This window comes from Octopus sinensis, linkage group LG8 (genome assembly GCF_006345805.1).
Source record: "Octopus sinensis linkage group LG8, ASM634580v1, whole genome shotgun sequence".
NCBI lineage: Eukaryota > Metazoa > Mollusca > Cephalopoda > Octopoda > Octopodidae > Octopus > Octopus sinensis.
In genome coordinates this window covers 79512375-79533219 of record NC_043004.1, presented here as the reverse complement: position 1 = coordinate 79533219, position 20845 = coordinate 79512375, and the positions used below count along the sequence as shown (strand labels likewise).

The following is a 20845-nucleotide window of genomic DNA, read 5'->3' as shown; positions in this document are numbered from 1 at the left end:
GCTCTAGCCACTAGGCCATGTGCCTCCACCAGCTGGAGAGGGTTGCAGGGGACAAGCCTGTATTCAAGGACAACGACTTCTACTTAGCTTGACATGTCTTCTTAAGCACAGCAAACTGCCAGGAGTCTCGGTCAACCCCTCTGTGAGTCCCAACGTCTGTAGAATCCCCGCTTTGAGTCCCAGAATAAAGAGATAATGATTCGGAATGAAGGGCTTTAAACAAAACAATGTCATAAGGCATAACTTAGGTCTTTCCACGCAGAGGAATTAAGAAACATTAAAGGAGCCAAAAAGATTAAACTTACAATGGACGAGGCATTTCATTGCGGACAGGATCCAATGTGGAAGCTGATCTGAAAGAGAAATAAAAAGAAATTTTATCGTAATTCAAATACATTGAAAATAAGAAATAATGTTATCTCGTAATAAATTTTGAATTACAATAGAAAATAAAAGGAACTGATCTGGTTGTGTGGTATGAAGTTTGGATCTCAACCACATGGTTATGGGTTCAGTCCCACCATGTGGCACCTTGGGCAAGTGTCTTCTATTATAGCCCTGAGCTGACCGAATGCTTGTGAACAGATTCAGTAGATACACAGTGGAGGAGACCTATCATATATATATATATATTTGTTGTTGTTTGTTCCTTCTCAAGCTATGTATGGCTCATAAGGGCTGGTTTCCTGGTCTCATTGGCATATAGGTTCCCCATCTGGACAGGATGCTGGTCCGTTGCAGGTGAGATGCTAGATGCAGGAGGAAAGAGTGAGAGAAAGTTGTGGTGAAAGAGTCAGCAGAAGTTTCACCATTACCTTCTGCCAGTCACATGGAGCTTAGGTGTTTTGCTCATAAACATACACATTGCCCGGTCTGAGACTTGAACCCACGATCCCTCGACCATGAGTCCACTGCTCTAACCACTAGGCCATGTGCCTCCACTTTTAACTTTATCTTGCTACATATGGATTTCACTGGACTCTTCTGTTGATGAAAAATCACTCCAATACACCACGATGTTTGAACCTCTTTTATTTCCTCATATTTCTTTCTGTTGAAGAGAGTAGGCTCGAAACATAAAAGACTTTCTCACCTTCCTGAGTGTCAAACTAATACACCTGCTTATTGTTTATACACCTGTCTTCGAATTTTGTTTTTTTTGTAAATTTCAACTATATATATATATATATATATATATATATATTAAATTAGAGACAAAACCACTATTAGGCAAATCAAACAATGAAAAACTTAAGCCAATACATATGATTAATTTATATTATTTAAATATATAACAAAATTATTAAAAAAATATAATTAATATTAATTATATGTGGTTTTGTCTCTAATTTAATATAATATTTTACTATAAAATTGGATTCAATCCTAAATCTGATTTTTCCCTGTAAGTTTGGATTTATTCCCTAATATTTATTATTAATTTATATATATATATATATATATATATATATATATATAATATATGTATGTATTTGTATACGTGTGTGTGTGAGAGAGAGCATCTCTTGTTGACTTGCCATCACATGGTAGTTGTAAAAAATGGTGCATCAGCATCATTCAGTGATCATCGTTTCTAGTTTCCCATGGAAACAGGTCCACTTAATTCAGAAAGAGGTGCAGATTGGCAACAAGGCAGGCATCAACCAAATCAGTCTGCCCCCATGCAAGCATGGAAAAGTGGACGTTAAAGCAATGATGATGAGATGTCTTCCTTAGATTTTGATGGAAATGAAAACAAAAAAAATGCTCTTAGTTTCAGACTAAATCACAATCCAAATGTATTTTTCAAAAAGGAGACAAACAAAATAATGTAAAACACGAAGTTTATTCTATTCCAATCTTTATGATGGAGGGTAGCCAACTACTCATTTGCTAATTATCTCCCTTGTTTGCGAGGGGGGGGGGGGTACCTCAATATTTAAAAATTTTCTAGAGGAAGTGTTTACCTACTAATAGCAAAGATCATAGTATTTTCAACTGTCCATATTACATACGTGAGATCTTATACATAACTATGTCAGAATGTCTTTTACAGAAATCTTCAGAGATAGCTTCATAGATACATTTTAAGGAAAGTATGATCAAAACAAAAAAGAAAAGAAAAAAGAAAAGAAAACAGTGTAACTAACCTTTAGTATTTACATTACCAACCACCCCACTTTTATTTACATAGAGACAATTGTGCATTATATGCCGACCATTTACCAATGAAGCATCCAAGAATTCTTCCAAAGTGTTGTAACCAATTGTCTTTTGCAACCTGAAACCAAAATTTAAATTGATATATAACAAGACAGATCATATCTTAAGATGAAAAGTAAAATTAATTTTTGAGGTGCATTTTCTTAACAAGGGGCTTAATTTGATGATTTATTCCTCAACTCATCAGGGCCATTAAAAACATAATAGATACAATTGTGGCTGTGGGATTTTGGTACCGTGTGGTCAAGAATGCATGGACACTGTTGGTTGGTGACTTCTACTATAAGCATGGGGTGACCAATGTCCAGGGCCTTGTGAAAGAAATTTGGTAAACAAAAACTTGAAGAAGCTCATTCACCGAGACACACATGCAGTTTCCATTTACCAAATCCACTCGCAAGGCTTTGGCTTTAGTAGAAGACACTTGCCGAAGGTGCCACACAGTGAGACTGAACCTGAAACCATGTGGTTGGGAAACAAGCTTCTTATCAGAGTCATGCATGTGCCTGTAAGCAAATACCTATTTCTTTACTACCCACAAGGGGCTAAACACAGGGAGGACAAACAAGGACAGACAAAGGGGATTGAGTCGATTATATCGACTCCAGTGCGTAACTGGTACTTAATTTTCAACCCCGAAAGGATGAAAGGCAAAGTCGACCTCAGCTGAATTTGAACTCAGAACTTAATGGCAGACGAAATACGGCTACGCATTTCGCCCGGTGTGCTAACGTTTCTGCCAGATCGCCGCCTGTTAGCATATACCACACACACACACACAGATAAATGTAGTTAGACAGGCAGACAGACAGACGCACACATAGATACAGGCATGACCAAGCAATAAGGAAATTTGCTTTGCAACCAAATGCATCTATGACCCAGTCACTGGTACAATCCCACTGCAACTGCACTGCATGTCACAGATGGCTTTTCCCTGATGTAATGGTTGAAATCAAATTTGCAATATTAAAATAATTAAAAAGAAATTTCTATTTCAAATATCATCTTTGGAAAAAAAAAGAAGAGAAAAACTCATCAAAACTAATGATAAAGAATTATTCAAATTAAAACTCATTTTCCTCAAAAGATTATCTGTATTTCTTGGTATTGAGAATGTTATCTTACATATTAATTTTGTATTTATCTAGGTACCTTTTTCTTTCTTTTTTTTTTTGGCTAAAATAGATATTGAAAATTTACCAAGCATCTTAGTCAATGAATTACTGTATTTGATGGCATAAAAGATAAATGGTTGTATCAGTCACACCCCAGTTTCAGCAGCACTTATTCAGAAAAAAAAAATGTTATAGTACATGATAGCATGTAATATAAACCCAAATTTGCACTTATTGCCCAGGGTGATTTTTGGAGAAAAGTACATCTTATATGCCATCATATTCATTAATATACCATTAATTTTAATTCCAAAAGTGGGTCACCTGTGCTAAACTTATCATGCTGCTATTCAGTAAATGTACAAAAATAAAAATGCTGATAGGTGATCAATAGGATCTATATATGAGCAAGTCAATCACAAAATGAAACTTCTTGGAAAAGAAGGTGAAGTGTTCAGACTTTTTTTTAAATGTTTGTATCTTTTGTGAAGTTTTCCAAACAAAATTAAATTATGTCTTCAAGACTAGAATGACCTCAACGCCAAGAAATAGGATAAATAATTCATAGATTAAACAAATTCACAAACCGGTGTAATGTGACCATTCTCCAAACAGCTTCCATTGATTCCAAAGACAAAGGTTTGGCAACAAGATGACATTTGGGTATTGCAAGAGATTTGAATTTGGAGGTAGTTTTTGATTTTTCACTTTTTGATATAACGGTCTTCTGTCCTGGTGCAGCATTCATTAAATCCATTCGTGCACTAAGAGGCACACGGGAATCTTTTGCTGGAGAACTTTGGTTGAACCTAGAAGATATAGAAATTATAATTCAAATAAGACTTCAATACATTTCACAGGATATAGAATGGTGGTTAAGATGTTCACTTTCTAGTCACTTGGTTTCAGGTTCAGTTCCACTGTGTGACACATTGGGAAAATATCTTTTATAAGGCTAACCAAAGCCTTCTGAGTGGATTTGGCAGATGGAAACTGAAAGAAGCTCCTTGTGTGTGTGTGTGTATGTATGTGTTTTTGTATCTCCTTGTCTTGATTGCATGTAATGAGCTTCCCTGTCATCCTTTTGGGACCAATAAAAAAAGTACCAATCCTGACTGAAGGATTCATGGAACTGTCACAGACTTAGGAAAGATGACTAACTAAGCTGTATTGGCCCAAATTGACAGCTTTGTCCTTGGATAAACATCAAAACTGTCCAGAAGAGAGACTTGTCCTACGCATACATGTGTGCAGGGCCTTCGTCAGCAGTTACTGACAGAGGCTAAAAATATGCACAATAAAGTAAAGTTATGAAGAGGTACTCAAAGTTCCTGGTTTTGAAGGTATCGTGAAAGGCCTGGTTGGAGGCCCAACCTTCCGAGTTCTTTTACAGGGATTAGAAAAATTGAAGGACCACTGCTATATATGTGTGAATCTGAGCGGGAAATATGTTGAATAAAATCATAATTAACTGATCCTCCTGTATTCTCTTTTACCCAAAGCCAGGAATTTTTCAGCATCGCCTTGTAGATGCAAAAAATAAAAAAAAAGAAATGAAATAATAAGAGATATGAACTAGAGAAGCTGGGTTTTGTAAAAATAAGATAAATCACACAATATACCGATAGACACGACCACCTTCAGCAAACTCTCGCTTCTTTTTGCTTCCTTGTACATCCTCAAATATCCTGGCTTTTAACAATTTACCCATTAATTGTACTGTTTGTTGCCTGGAAAGAAAAAAAAAATAAGACACTGTTTAGAAATTATAGGGTCAATTAGTCATAACAACCATTCATTAAATGAAATCTAGTACCAAGATATGCAAAATTGATGAAGGGCAATATTAATTCTTTAGCAATTAAACCAACCATAACTGGTGAAAATATTCTGTTCTTTTATTGAAATTGGTCACATCCAGCCTCTCACACTTCCTCTACATTGTCATTCTAAAAATAAACCATCACATTGTAGAAATCTCAAAGCTATGAGATAATGTATGATTAGCATTGGGCCTCACAGAGGCAAGGTGCCCGAGTTCCTTTTAAACATTGGACCTCAAGGAAGCAAAGTGACTGAGTTCCTTTCAAACATTGGGCCTCATGAAGGCAAAGTGGTTGAGTTCCTTTCGAGTATTGGGCCTCACGGAGGCAAGGTGGCTGAGTTCCTATCAAGTGTTGGGCTTCACAGGGGCAATGACCAAGACCTTTGGCATTATATCATGCTTAAGAAAACCCATCAAGCTGAGCAAAATCGCATTGGTGGCAGATACCAGTGTCACACAAATTGGCACCTGTGCTGGTGGCTCATAATCACGCCCTGGTGTCATGCAACTGGCACCTGTACCGGTGGCATGTAAAAGTACCCATTACACTCTCAGAATGGTTGGCATTAGGAAGGGCATCCAGCGATAGAAAACCATGTAAAATCAGACTGGAGTCTAGTGCAGCCTTCCAGCATGCCAGCCCAGATAAACTGTCCAACCCATGCCAGCATGGACAACGGATGTTAAATGATGATGATGATAATGATGATGACGAATGTGAATAGATAAGCAATACATTTGACAAAATAATCTGAATGCTAAAAAAGGTTAAAGCTTAGTATAATCTTGGGGTAACTCAATGACAAACTAAACCAAGAGCATTTTTACAAGATTTTGTTAAGAAATGCAAAAGATTGCAATGCTGAATATTTCTGAGTCTTCAGGCAAATATGATGTACATGATAAATACAGGCATGGCTGGATGGGTAAGACATTCTCTTTGCAACCAGGTGGTTTCAGGCGCCACGGGCATATGTCTTCTACCATAGCCCCAGGCCTATGAAGCCTTGTGGGGGAATTTGGTAGACAGAAACTGAAAATAAGCCCATTGTGTGCAGGTCTGGTGGTTAGAATTCCTGGATTTCATCCAGCAAACCCCGGTCCAATTCCCAGCATGGGAATCTGTTATTTTGTCCAACTAATTCTAGCATGAAAGCCAAATGTTAAACGGTGTTGATATGTGTGCGTGTGTGTCAGTGTGTCTGTAAACATTCACATTCCACAAAAGTCACAACTTGAGAGCGGTGTTGTTGTTGTTGTTGTTGTCCCTTACAAAGGGAGGGTAAAAACAAGAGGGGCATCATCATCATCATCAATGTTGTTGTTCCTGTCCCTTACAAAGGGAGGGTAAAAACAAGAGGGGCATCATCATCATCATCAATGTTGTTGTTCCTGTCCCTTACAAAGGGAGGGTAAAAACAAGAGGGGCATCATCATCATCATCAATGTTGTTGTTGTTCCTGTCCCTTACAAAGGAGGGTAAAAACAAGAGGGGCATCATCATCATCATCAATTGTTGTTGCTGTCCCTTACAAAGGGAGGGTAAAAACAAGAGGGGCATCATCATCATCATCAATGTTGTTGTTGCTGTCCCTTACAAAGGGAGGGTAAAAACAAGAGGGGCATCATCATCATCATCAATGTTGTTGTTCCTGTCCCTTACAAAGGGAGGGTAAAAACAAGAGGGGCATCATCATCATCATCAATGTTGTTGTTGCTGTCCCTTACAAAGGAGGGTAAAAACAAGAGGGGCATCATCATCATCATCAATGTTGTTGTTCCTGTCCCTTACAAAGGGAGGGTAAAAACAAGAGGGGCATCATCATCATCATCAATGTTGTTGTTGCTGTCCCTTACAAAGGGAGGGTAAAACAAGAGGGGCATCATCATCATCATCAATGTTGTTGTTGCTGTCCCTTACAAAGGGAGGGTAAAAAACAAGAGGGGCATCATCATCATCATCAATGTTGTTGTTCCTGTCCCTTACAAAGGGAGGGTAAAAACAAGAGGGGCATCATCATCATCATCAATGTTGTTGTTCCTGTCCCTTACAAAGGGAGGGTAAAAACAAGAGGGGCATCATCATCATCATCAATGTTGTTGTTGCTGTCCCTTACAAAGGGAGGGTTAAAAACAAGAGGGGCATCATCATCATCATCAATGTTGTTGTTCCTGTCCCTTACAAAGGGAGGGTAAAAACAAGAGGGCATCATCATCATCATCAATGTTGTTGTTGCTGTCCCTTACAAAGGGAGGGTAAAAACAAGAGGGGCATCATCATCATCATCAATGTTGTTGTTGCTGTCCCTTACAAAGGGAGGGTAAAAACAAGAGGGGCATCATCATCATCATCAATGTTGTTGTTGCTGTCCCTTAGAAAGGGAGGGTAAAAACAAGAGGGGCATCATCATCATCATCAATGTTGTTGTTCCTGTCCCTTACAAAGGGAGGGTAAAAACAAGAGGGGCATCATCATCATCATCAATGTTGTTGTTGCTGTCCCTACAAAGGGAGGGTAAAAACAAGAGGGGCATCATCATCATCATCAATGTTGTTGTTGTTGCTGTCCCTTACAAAGGGAGGGTAAAAACAAGAGGGGCATCATCATCATCATCAATGTTGTTGTTGCTGTCCCTTACAAGGGAGGGTAAAACAAGAGCGGCATCATCATCATCATCAATGTTGTTGTTCCTGTCCCTTACAAAGGGAGGGTTAAAAACAAGAGGGGCATCATCATCATCATCAATGTTGTTGTTGCTGTCCCTTACAAAGGGAGGGTAAAAACAAGAGGGGCATCATCATCATCATCAATGTTGTTGTTCCTGTCCCTTACAAAGGGAGGGTAAAAACAAGAGGGGCATCATCATCATCATCAATGTTGTTGTTGCTGTCCCTTAGAAAGGAGGGTAAAAACAAGAGGGGCATCATCATCATCATCAATGTTGTTGTTGCTGTCCCTTACAAAGGGAGGGTAAAAACAAGAGGGGCATCATCATCATCATCAATGTTGTTGTTCCTGTCCCTTACAAAGGGAGGGTAAAAAACAAGAGGGGCATCATCATCATCATCAATGTTGTTGTTGCTGTCCCTTACAAAGGGAGGGTAAAAACAAGAGGGGCATCATCATCATCATCAATGTTGTTGTTCCTGTCCCTTACAAAGGGAGGGTAAAAACAAGAGGGGCATCATCATCATCATCAATGTTGTTGTTGCTGTCCTTACAAAGGGAGGGTAAAAACAAGAGGGCATATCATCATCATCATCAGTTGTTGTTGCTGTCCCTTACAAAGGGAGGGTAAAAACAAGAGGGGCATCATCATCATCATCAATGTTGTTGTTGCTGTCCCTACAAAGGGAGGGTAAAAACAAGAGGGGCATCATCATCATCATCAATGTTGTTGTTCCTGTCCCTTACAAAGGGAGGGTAAAAACAAGAGGGGCATCATCATCATCATCAATGTTGTTGTTCCTGTCCCTTACAAAGGGAGGGTAAAACAAGAGGGGCATCATCATCATCATCAATGTTGTTGTTGCTGTCCCTTACAAAGGGAGGGTAAAAACAAGAGGGGCATCATCATCATCATCAATGTTGTTGTTCCTGTCCCTTACAAAGGGAGGGTAAAAACAAGAGGGGCATCATCATCATCATCAATGTTGTTGTTGCTGTCCCTTACAAAGGGAGGGTAAAAACAAGAGGGGCATCATCATCATCATCAATGTTGTGTTCCTGTCCCTTACAAAGGGAGGGTAAAAACAAGAGGGGCATCATCATCATCATCAATGTTGTTGTTGCTGTCCCTTACAAAGGGAGGGTAAAAACAGAGGGGCATCATCATCATCATCAATGTTGTTGTTCCTGTCCCTTACAAAGGGAGGGTAAAAACAAGAGGGGCATCATCATCATCATCAATGTTGTTGTTGCTGTCCCTTACAAAGGGAGGGTAAAAACAAGAGGGGCATCATCATCATCATCAATGTTGTTGTTCCTGTCCCTTACAAAGGGGGGTAAAAAACAAGAGGGGCATCATCATCATCATCAATGTTGTTGTTGCTGTCCCTTACAAAGGGAGGGTAAAAAACAAGAGGGGCATCATCATCATCATCAATGTTGTTGTTCCTGTCCCTTACAAAGGGAGGGTAAAAACAAGAGGGGCATCATCATCATCATCAATGTTGTTGTTCCTGTCCCTTACAAAGGGAGGGTAAAAACAAGAGGGGCATCATCATCATCATCAATGTTGTTGTTGCTGTCCCTTACAAAGGGAGGGTAAAAACAAGGGGGCATCATCATCATCATCAATGTTGTTGTTGCTGTCCCTTACAAAGGGAGGGTAAAAACAAGAGGGGCATCATCATCATCATCAATGTTGTTGTTCCTGTCCCTTACAAAGGGAGGGTAAAAACAAGAGGGGCATCATCATCATCATCAATGTTGTTGTTCCTGTCCCTTACAAAGGAGGGTAAAAACAAGAGGGGCATCATCATCATCATCAATGTTGTTGTTCCTGTCCCTTACAAAGGGAGGGTAAAAACAAGAGGGGATCATCATCATCATCAATGTTGTTGTTCCTGTCCCTTACAAAGGGAGGGTAAAACAAGAGGGGCATCATCATCATCATCAATGTTGTTGTTCCTGTCCCTTACAAAGGGAGGGTAAAAACAAAGGGGCATCATCATCATCATCAATGTGTTGTTCCTGTCCCTTACAAAGGGAGGGTAAAAACAAGAGGGGCATCATCATCATCATCAATGTTGTTGTTGCTGTCCCTTACAAAGGGAGGGTAAAAACAAGAGGGGCATCATCATCATCATCAATGTTGTTGTTCCTGTCCCTTACAAAGGGAGGGTAAAAACAAGAGGGGCATCATCATCATCATCAATGTTGTTGTTGCTGTCCCTTACAAAGGGAGGGTAAAAACAAGAGGGGCATCATCATCATCATCAATGTTGTTGTTGCTGTCCCTTACAAAGGAGGGTAAAAACAAGAGGGGCATCATCATCATCATCAATGTTGTTGTTCCTGTCCCTTACAAAGGGAGGGTAAAAACAAGAGGGGCATCATCATCATCATCAATGTTGTTGTTGCTGTCCCTTACAAGGGAGGGTAAAAACAAGAGGGGCATCATCATCATCATCAATGTTGTTGTTGCTGTCCCTTACAAAGGGAGGGTAAAAACAAGAGGGGCATCATCATCATCATCAATGTTGTTGTTCCTGTCCCTTACAAAGGGAGGGTAAAAACAAGAGGGGCATCATCATCATCATCAATGTTGTTGTTGCTGTCCCTTACAAAGGGAGGGTAAAAACAAGAGGGGCATCATCATCATCATCAATGTTGTTGTTGCTGTCCCTTACAAAGGGAGGGTAAAAACAAGAGGGCATCATCATCATCATCAATGTTGTTGTTGCTGTCCCTTACAAAGGGAGGGTAAAAACAAGAGGGGTCATCATCATCATCAATGTTGTTGTTGCTGTCCCTTACAAAGGGAGGGTAAAAACAAGAGGGGCATCATCATCATCATCAATGTTGTTGTTCCTGTCCCTTACAAAGGGAGGGTAAAAAACAAGAGGGGCATTCATCATCATCAATGTTGTTGTTCCTGTCCCTTACAAAGGGAGGGTAAAAAACAAGAGCGGCATCATCATCATCATCAATGTTGTTGTTGCTGTCCCTTACAAAGGGAGGGTAAAAACAAGAGGGGCATCATCATCATCATCAATGTTGTTGTTCCTGTCCCTTACAAAGGGAGGGTAAAAACAAGAGGGCATCATCATCATCATCAATGTTGTTGTTGCTGTGTCCCTTACAAAGGGAGGGTAAAAACAAGAGGGGCATCATCATCATCATCAATGTTGTTGTTGCTGTCCCTTACAAAGGGAGGGTAAAAACAAGAGGGGCATCATCATCATCAATGTTGTTGTTGCTGTCCCTTACAAAGGAGGGTAAAAACAAGAGGGGCATCATCATCATCATCAATGTTGTTGTTGCTGTCCCTTACAAAGGGAGGGTAAAAAAAGAGGGGCATCATCATCATCATCAATGTTGTTGTTGCTGTCCCTTACAAAGGGAGGGTAAAAACAAGAGGGGCATCATCATCATCATCAATGTTGTTGTTCCTGTCCCTTACAAAGGGAGGGTAAAAACAAGAGGGGCATCATCATCATCATCAATGTTGTTGTTCCTGTCCCTTACAAAGGGAGGGTAAAAACAAGAGCGGCATCATCATCATCATCAATGTTGTTGTTGCTGTCCCTTACAAAGGGAGGGTAAAAACAAGAGGGGCATCATCATCATCATCAATGTTGTTGTTCCTGTCCCTTACAAAGGGAGGGTAAAAACAAGAGGGGCATCATCATCATCATCAATGTGTTGTTGCTGTCCCTTACAAAGGGAGGGTAAAAACAAGAGGGGCATCATCATCATCATCAATGTTGTTGTTGCTGTCCCTTACAAAGGGAGGGTAAAAAACAAGAGGGCATCATCATCATCATCAATGTTGTTGTTGCTGTCCCTTACAAAGGGAGGGTAAAAACAAGAGGGGCATCATCATCATCATCAATGTTGTTGTTGTTCCTGTCCCTTACAAAGGGAGGGTAAAAACAAGAGGGGCATCATCATCATCATCAATGTTGTTGTTGCTGTCCCTTACAAAGGGAGGGTAAAAACAAGAGGGGCATCATCATCATCATCAATGTTGTTGTTGCTGTCCCTTACAAAGGGAGGGTAAAAACAAGAGGGGCATCATCATCATCATCAATGTTGTTGTTCCTGTCCCTTACAAAGGGAGGGTAAAAACAAGAGGGGCATCATCATCATCATCAATGTTGTTGTTGCTGTCCCTTACAAAGGGAGGGTAAAAACAAGAGGGGCATCATCATCATCATCAATGTTGTTGTTGCTGTCCCTTACAAAGGGAGGGTAAAACAAGAGGGGCATCATCATCATCATCAATGTTGTTGTTGCTGTCCCTTACAAAGGGAGGGTAAAAACAAGAGGGGCATCATCATCATCATCAATGTTGTTGTTGCTGTCCCTTACAAAGGGAGGGTAAAAACAAGAGGGGCCATCATCATCATCATCAATGTTGTTGTTCCTGTCCCTTACAAAGGGAGGGTAAAAACAAGAGGGGCATCATCATCATCATCAATGTTGTTGTTCCTGTCCCTTACAAAGGGAGGGTAAAACAACAAGAGCGGCATCATCATCATCATCAATGTTGTGTTGCTGTCCCTTACAAAGGGAGGGTAAAAACAAGAGGGGCATCATCATCATCATCAATGTTGTTGTTCCTGTCCCTTACAAAGGGAGGGTAAAAACAAGAGGGGCATCATCATCATCATCAATGTTGTTGTTGCTGTCCCTTACAAAGGGAGGGTAAAAACAAGAGGGGCATCATCATCATCATCAATGTTGTTGTTGCTGTCCCTTACAAAGGGAGGGTAAAAAACAAGAGGGCATCATCATCATCATCAATGTTGTTGTTGCTGTCCCTTACAAGGGAGGGTAAAAACAAGAGGGGCATCATCATCATCATCAATGTTGTTGTTGCTGTCCCTTACAAAGGGAGGGTAAAAACAGAGGGGCATCATCATCATCATCAATGTTGTTGTTGCTGTCCCTTACAAAGGGAGGGTAAAAACAAGAGGGGCATCATCATCATCATCAATGTTGTTGTTCCTGTCCCTTACAAAGGGAGGGTAGTAAAAACAAGAGGGGCATCATCATCATCATCAATGTTGTTGTTCCTGTCCCTTACAAAGGGAGGGTAAAAACAAGAGCGGCATCATCATCATCATCAATGTTGTTGTTGCTGTCCCTTACAAAGGGAGGGTAAAAACAAGAGGGGCATCATCATCATCAATGTTGTTGTTCCTGTCCCTTACAAAGGGAGGTAAAAACAAGAGGGGCATCATCATCATCATCAATGTTGTTGTTGCTGTCCCTTACAAAGGGAGGGTAAAAACAAGAGGGGCATCATCATCATCATCAATGTTGTTGTTGCTGTCCCTTACAAAGGGAGGGTAAAAACAAGAGGGGCATCATCATCATCATCAATGTTGTTGTTGCTGTCCCTTACAAAGGAGGGTAAAACAAGAGGGGCATCATCATCATCATCAATGTTGTTGTTGCTGTCCCTTACAAAGGGAGGGTAAAAACAAGAGGGGCATCATCATCATCATCAATGTTGTGTTCCTGTCCCTTACAAAGGGAGGGTAAAAACAAGAGGGGCATCATCATCATCATCAATGTGTTGTTGCTGTCCCTTACAAAGGGAGGGTAAAAACAAGAGGGGCATCATCATCATCATCAATGTTGTTGTTGCTGTCCCTTACAAAGGGAGGGTAAAAAAAGAGGGGCATCATCATCATCATCAATGTTGTTGTTCCTGTCCCTTACAAAGGGAGGGTAAAAACAAGAGGGGCATCATCATCATCATCAATGTTGTGTGTGCTGTCCCTTACAAAGGGAGGGTAAAAACAAGAGGGGCATCATCATCATCATCAATGTTGTTGTTGCTGTCCCTTACAAGGGAGGGTAAAAACAAGAGGGGCATCATCATCATCAATGTTGTTGTTGCTGTCCCTTACAAAGGGAGGGTAAAAACAAGAGGGGCATCATCATCATCATCAATGTTGTTGTTGCTGTCCCTTACAAAGGGAGGGTAAAAACAAGAGGGGCATCATCATCATCATCAATGTTGTTGTTGCTGTCCCTTACAAAGGGAGGGTAAAAACAAGAGGGGCATCATCATCATCATCAATGTTGTTGTTGCTGTCCCTTACAAAGGGAGGGTAAAAACAAGAGGGGCATCATCATCATCATCAATGTTGTTGTTCCTGTCCCTTACAAAGGGAGGGTAAAACAAGAGGGGCATCATCATCATCATCAATGTTGTTGTTGCTGTCCCTTACAAAGGGAGGGTAAAAACAAGAGGGGCATCATCATCATCATCAATGTTGTTGTTGCTGTCCCTTACAAAGGGAGGGTTAAAAACAAGAGGGGCATCATCATCATCATCAATGTTGTTGTTGCTGTCCCTTACAAAGGGAGGGTAAAAACAAGAGGGGCATCATCATCATCATCAATGTTGTTGTTGCTGTCCCTTACAAAGGGAGGGTAAAAACAAGAGGGGCATCATCATCATCATCAATGTTGTTGTTGCTGTCCCTTACAAAGGGAGGGTAAAAACAAGAGGGGCATCATCATCATCATCAATGTTGTTGTTGCTGTCCCTTACAAAGGGAGGGTAAAAACAAGAGGGGCATCATCATCATCATCAATGTTGTTGTTGCTGTCCCTTACAAAGGGAGGGTAAAAACAAGAGGGGCATCATCATCATCATCAATGTTGTTGTTGCTGTCCCTTACAAAGGGAGGGTAAAAACAAGAGGGGCATCATCATCATCATCAATGTTGTTGTTGCTGTCCCTTACAAAGGGAGGGTAAAAACAAGAGGGGCATCATCATCATCATCAATGTTGTTGTTGCTGTCCCTTACAAAGGGAGGGTAAAAACAAGAGGGGCATCATCATCATCATCAATGTTGTTGTTCTGTCCCTTACAAAGGGAGGGTAAAAACAAGAGGGGCATCATCATCATCATCAATGTTGTTGTTCCTGTCCCTTACAAAGGGAGGGTAAAACAAGAGGGGCATCATCATCATCATCAATTGTTGTTCCTGTCCCTTACAAAGGGAGGGTAAAAACAAGAGGGGCATCATCATCATCATCAATGTTGTTGTTGCTGTCCTTACAAAGGGAGGGTAAAAACAGAGGGGCATCATCATCATCATCAATGTTGTTGTTGCTGTCCCTTACAAAGGGAGGGTAAAAACAAGAGGGGCATCATCATCATCATCAATGTTGTTGTTGCTGTCCCTTACAAAGGGAGGGTAAAAACAAGAGGGGCATCATCATCATCATCAATGTTGTTGTTCCTGTCCCTTACAAAGGGAGGGTAAAAACAAGAGGGGCATCATCATCATCATCAATGTTGTTGTTCCTGTCCCTTACAAAGGGAGGGTAAAAACAAAGGGGCATCATCATCATCATCAATGTTGTTGTTGCTGTCCCTTACAAAGGGAGGGTAAAAACAAGAGGGGCATCATCATCATCATCAATGTTGTTGTTGCTGTCCCTTACAAAGGGAGGGTAAAAACAAGAGGGGCATCATCATCATCATCAATGTTGTTGTTGCTGTCCCTTACAAAGGGAGGGTAAAAACAAGAGGGGCATCATCATCATCATCAATGTTGTTGTTGCTGTCCCTTACAAAGGGAGGGTAAAAACAAGAGGGGCATCATCATCATCATCAATGTTGTTGTTCCTGTCCCTTACAAAGGGAGGGTAAAAACAAGAGGGGCATCATCATCATCATCAATGTTGTTGTTGCTGTCCCTTACAAAGGGAGGGTAAAAACAAGAGGGGCATCATCATCATCATCAATGTTGTTGTTGCTGTCCCTTACAAAGGGAGGGTAAAAACAAGAGGGGCATCATCATCATCATCAATGTTGTTGTTGCTGTCCCTTACAAAGGGAGGGTAAAAACAAGAGGGGCATCATCATCATCATCAATGTTGTTGTTCCTGTCCCTTACAAAGGAGGGGTAAAAAACAAGAGGGGCATCATCATCATCATCAATGTTGTTGTTGCTGTCCCTTACAAAGGGAGGGTAAAAACAAAGGGGCATCATCATCATCATCAATGTTGTTGTTCTGTCCTTACAAAGGGAGGGTAAAAAACAAGAGGGGCATCATCATCATCATCAATGTTGTTGTTGCTGTCCCTTACAAAGGGAGGGTAAAAACAAGAGGGGCATCATCATCATCATCAATGTTGTTGTTCCTGTCCCTTACAAAGGGAGGGTAAAAACAAGAGGGGCATCATCATCATCATCAATGTTGTTGTTCCTGTCCCTTACAAAGGGAGGGTAAAACAAGAGGGGCATCATCATCATCATCAATGTTTGTTGTGCTGTCCCTTACAAAGGAGGGAGTAAAAAAAGAGGGGCATCATCATCATCATCAATGTTGTTGTTCCTGTCCCTTACAAAGGGAGGGTAAAAACAAGAGGGGCATCATCATCATCATCAATGTTGTTGTTCCTGTCCCTTACAAAGGGAGGGTAAAAACAAGAGGGGCATCATCATCATCATCAATGTTGTTGTTGCTGTCCCTTACAAAGGGAGGGTAAAAACAAGAGGGGCATCATCATCATCATCAATGTTGTTGTTGCTGTCCCTTACAAAGGGAGGGTAAAAACAAGAGGGGCATCATCATCATCATCAATGTTGTTGTTGCTGTCCCTTACAAAGGGAGGGTAAAAACAAGAGGGGCATCATCATCATCATCAATGTTGTTGTTCCTGTCCCTTACAAAGGGAGGGCAAAAAAAAGAGGGGCATCATCATCATCATCAATGTTGTTGTCCTGTCCCTTAAAAAGGGAGGGTAAAAACAAGAGGGGCATCATCATCATCATCAATGTTGTTGTTCCTGTCCCTTACAAAGGGAGGGTAAAAACAAGAGGGGCATCATCATCATCATCAATGTTGTTGTTCCTGTCCCTTACAAAGGGAGGGTAAAAACAAGAGGGGCATCATCATCATCATCAATGTTGTTGTTCCTGTCCCTTACAAAGGGAGGGTAAAACAAGAGGGGCATCATCATCATCATCAATGTTGTTGTTCCTGTCCCTTACAAAGGGAGGGTAAAAACAAGAGGGGCATCATCATCATCATCAATGTTGTTGTTGCTGTCCCTTACAAAGGGAGGGTAAAAACAAGAGGGGCATCATCATCATCATCAATGTTGTTGTTCCTGTCCCTTACAAAGGGAGGGTAAAAACAAGAGGGGCATCATCATCATCATCAATGTTGTTGTTCCTGTCCCTTACAAAGGGAGGGTAAAAACAAGAGGGGCATCATCATCATCATCAATGTTGTTGTTCCTGTCCCTTACAAAGGGAGGGTAAAAACAAGAGGGGCATCATCATCATCATCAATGTTGTTGTTCCTGTCCCTTAAAAAGGGAGGGTAAAAACAAGAGGGGCATCATCATCATCATCAATGTTGTTGTTGCTGTCCCTTACAAAGGGAGGGTAAAAACAAGAGGGGCATCATCATCATCATCAATGTTGTTGTTGCTGTCCGTTACAAAGGGAGGGTAAAAACAAGAGGGGCATCATCATCATCATCAATGTTGTTGTTGCTGTCCCTTACAAAGGGAGGGTAAAAACAAGAGGGGCATCATCATCATCATCAATGTTGTTGTTGCTGTCCCTTACAAAGGGAGGGTAAAAACAAGAGGGGCATCATCATCATCATCAATGTTGTTGTTGCTGTCCCTTACAAAGGGAGGGTAAAAACAAGAGGGGCATCATCATCATCATCAATGTTGTTGTTCCTGTCCCTTACAAAGGGAGGGTAAAACAAGAGGGGCATCATCATCATCATCAATGTGTTGTTGCTGTCCCTTACAAAGGGAGGGTAAAAACAAGAGGGGCATCATCATCATCATCAATGTTGTTGTTCCTGTCCCTTACAAAGGGAGGGTAAAAACAAGAGGGGCATCATCATCATCATCAATGTTGTTGTTGCTGTCCCTTACAAAGGGAGGGTAAAAACAAGAGGGGCATCATCATCATCATCAATGTTGTTGTTGCTGTCCCTTACAAAGGGAGGGTAAAAACAAGAGGGGCATCATCATCATCATCAATGTTGTTGTTGCTGTCCCTTACAAAGGGAGGGTAAAAACAAGAGGGGCATCATCATCATCATCAATGTTGTTGTTGCTGTCCCTTACAAAGGGAGGGTAAAAACAAGAGGGGCATCATCATCATCATCAATGTTGTTGTTGCTGTCCCTTACAAAGGGAGGGTAAAAACAAGAGGGGCATCATCATCATCATCAATGTTGTTGTTGCTGTCCCTTACAAAGGGAGGGTAAAAACAAGAGGGGCATCATCATCATCATCAATGTTGTTGTTGCTGTCCCTTACAAAGGGAGGGTAAAAACAAGAGGGGCATCATCATCATCATCAATGTTGTTGTTGCTGTCCCTTACAAAGGGAGGGTAAAAACAAGAGGGGCATCATCATCATCATCAATGTTGTTGTTCCTGTCCCTTACAAAGGGAGGGTAAAAACAAGAGGGGCATCATCATCATCATCAATGTGTTGTTGCTGTCCCTACAAAGGGAGGGTAAAAACAAGAGGGGCATCATCATCATCATCAATGTTGTTGTTGCTGTCCCTTACAAAGGGAGGGTAAAAACAAGAGGGGCATCATCATCATCATCAATGTTGTTGTTGCTGTCCCTTACAAGGGAGGGTAAAACAAGAGGGGCATCATCATCATCATCAATGTTGTTGTTGCTGTCCCTTACAAAGGGAGGGTAAAAACAAGAGGGGCATCATCATCATCATCAATGTTGTTGTTCCTGTCCCTTACAAAGGGAGGGTAAAACAAGAGGGGCATCATCATCATCATCAATGTTGTTGTTGCTGTCCCTTACAAAGGGAGGGTAAAACAAGAGGGGCATCATCATCATCATCAATGTTGTTGTTGCTGTCCCTTACAAAGGGAGGGTAAAAACAAGAGGGGCATCATCATCATCATCAATGTTGTTGTTCCTGTCCCTTACAAAGGGAGGGTAAAAACAAGAGGGGCATCATCATCATCATCAATGTTGTTGTTGCTGTCCCTTACAAAGGGAGGGTAAAAACAAGAGGGGCATCATCATCATCATCAATGTTGTTGTTGCTGTCCCTTACAAAGGGAGGGTAAAAACAAGAGGGGCATCATCATCATCATCAATGTTGTTGTTGCTGTCCCTTACAAAGGGAGGGTAAAAACAAGAGGGGCATCATCATCATCATCAATGTTGTTGTTGCCGTCCCTTACAAAGGGAGGGTAAAAACAAGAGGGGCATCATCATCATCATCAATGTTGTTGTTGCTGTCCCTTACAAAGGGAGGGTAAAAACAAGAGGGGCTCATCATCATCATCAATGTTGTTGTTGCTGTCCCTTACAAAGGGAGGGTAAAAACAAGAGGGGCATCATCATCATCATCAATGTTGTTGTTCCTGTCCCTTACAAAGGGAGGGTAAAAACAAGAGGGGCATCATCATCATCATCAATGTTGTTGTTGCTGTCCCTTACAAAGGGAGGGTAAAAACAAGAGGGCATCATCATCATCATCAATGTTGTTGTTGCTGTCCCTTACAAAGGGAGGGTAAAAACAAGGGGGCATCATCATCATCATCAATGTTGTTGTTGCTGTCCCTTACAAGGGAGGGTAAAAACAAGAGGGGCATCATCATCATCATCAATGTTGTTGTTCTGTCCCTTACAAAGGGAGGGTAAAAACAAGAGGGGCATCATCATCATCATCAATGTTGTTGCTGTCCCTTACAAAGGGAGGGTAAAAACAAGAGGGGCATCATCATCATCATCAATGTTGTTGTTGCTGTCCCTTACAAAGGGAGGGTAAAAACAAGAGGGGCATCATCATCATCATCAATGTTGTTGTTGCTGTCCCTTACAAAGGGAGGGTAAAAACAAGAGGGGATCATCATCATCATCAATGTTGTTGTTGCTGTCCCTTACAAAGGGAGGGTAAAAACAAGAGGGGCATCATCATCATCATCAATGTTGTTGTTCCTGTCCCTTACAAAGGGAGGGTAAAAACAAGAGGGGCATCATCATCATCATCATCATCAATGTCCATTTTCCATGCGGTCATAGGTTGGACAGTTTGACAGAAGCTGGCAAAGTCAGTGGCCGGGATCCAGACTAAGCTCCATAGTCTTGGCATTGTAACGCTAACCACTTTACAGAGTGCATCGGGTGATTTTTACATGGTACCAGCACCAGTGCTCTTTATGTAGCACCAGCATGGGAGCTTTATATGTGGAACCAGCACCAACTGTAAAATGATGCCTTGATCAAATATCAAACCCATGCTAGCATGGAAAAACTGATGCTAAAACAACCAAATGACTCAATGCTAATATACTAATGAATCAAGGAATATGGCAGTGCCTTTGGGAGACTGGCACATTCCTTGTACTTTTAGAATACGAACAATGAAGCAATAAGCAGACTATTGGGAAATATCATTGAAGTTTTAAAATTGTTTACTTAATAGAAAAAACAGGTTACATCTATTGTTCAGGTAGCATATTTAACCCTTTTGATATCTTATTTATGGCCAAATACACTATCTTTGGTTCAGCTAATTTTTAAAATGGTCAAGAATTTAGTAAAATAACTTTGTCGTTATTAAGCTGGCGTTTGGAGCATAAATTAACATGAAATTAACATAAATTAACATGAAATTTTGAGCGTAAGTTATAATTTAGATGATTTTAAAACAAGAAGTTTGTATTAGAGATCCAGGGAGGTCCTAGGCTAGTTGGTATTAAAAGGGCCAAATATCTATTGAAATAAGTTATTTTAGGTATTCCAAATGGATAACTTAGAGTATATTTCAAAAATTAAATCATTTAAAAAAGAAAAAAGAAAATCATCATTTAACATCCACTTTCCATGCTAGCATGGGTTGGATGGTTCGACTGGGGTCTGGGAAGTCAGGAGGCTGCACCAGACCCAGTCTAATCTGGCAGTGTTTCTACAGCTAGATGCCCTTCATAATGCCAACCACTCCGTGAGTGTAGTGG

At 40.9% G+C, this 20845-nt stretch overlaps 1 protein-coding gene across 5 annotated transcripts in view; it reads right to left on the bottom strand.

Annotated features, from left to right (window-relative positions):
* The window catches only part of LOC115214929 (DEP domain-containing protein 1B), a 52435-nt gene that overhangs the window by 21671 nt on the left and 9919 nt on the right, over positions 1-20845 (bottom strand). For all 5 annotated transcript variants that reach the window (XM_029784005.2, XM_029784006.2, XM_029784007.2 and 2 more), the window contains exons 3-6: positions 4964-5071; positions 3929-4150; positions 2151-2281; positions 306-353 (exon numbers count right to left, since the gene is read on the bottom strand). In XM_029784005.2, the coding sequence (XP_029639865.1) occupies positions 306-353; positions 2151-2281; positions 3929-4150; positions 4964-5071 (509 nt within the window). The remainder of the gene's footprint in view (positions 1-305; positions 354-2150; positions 2282-3928; positions 4151-4963; positions 5072-20845) is intronic.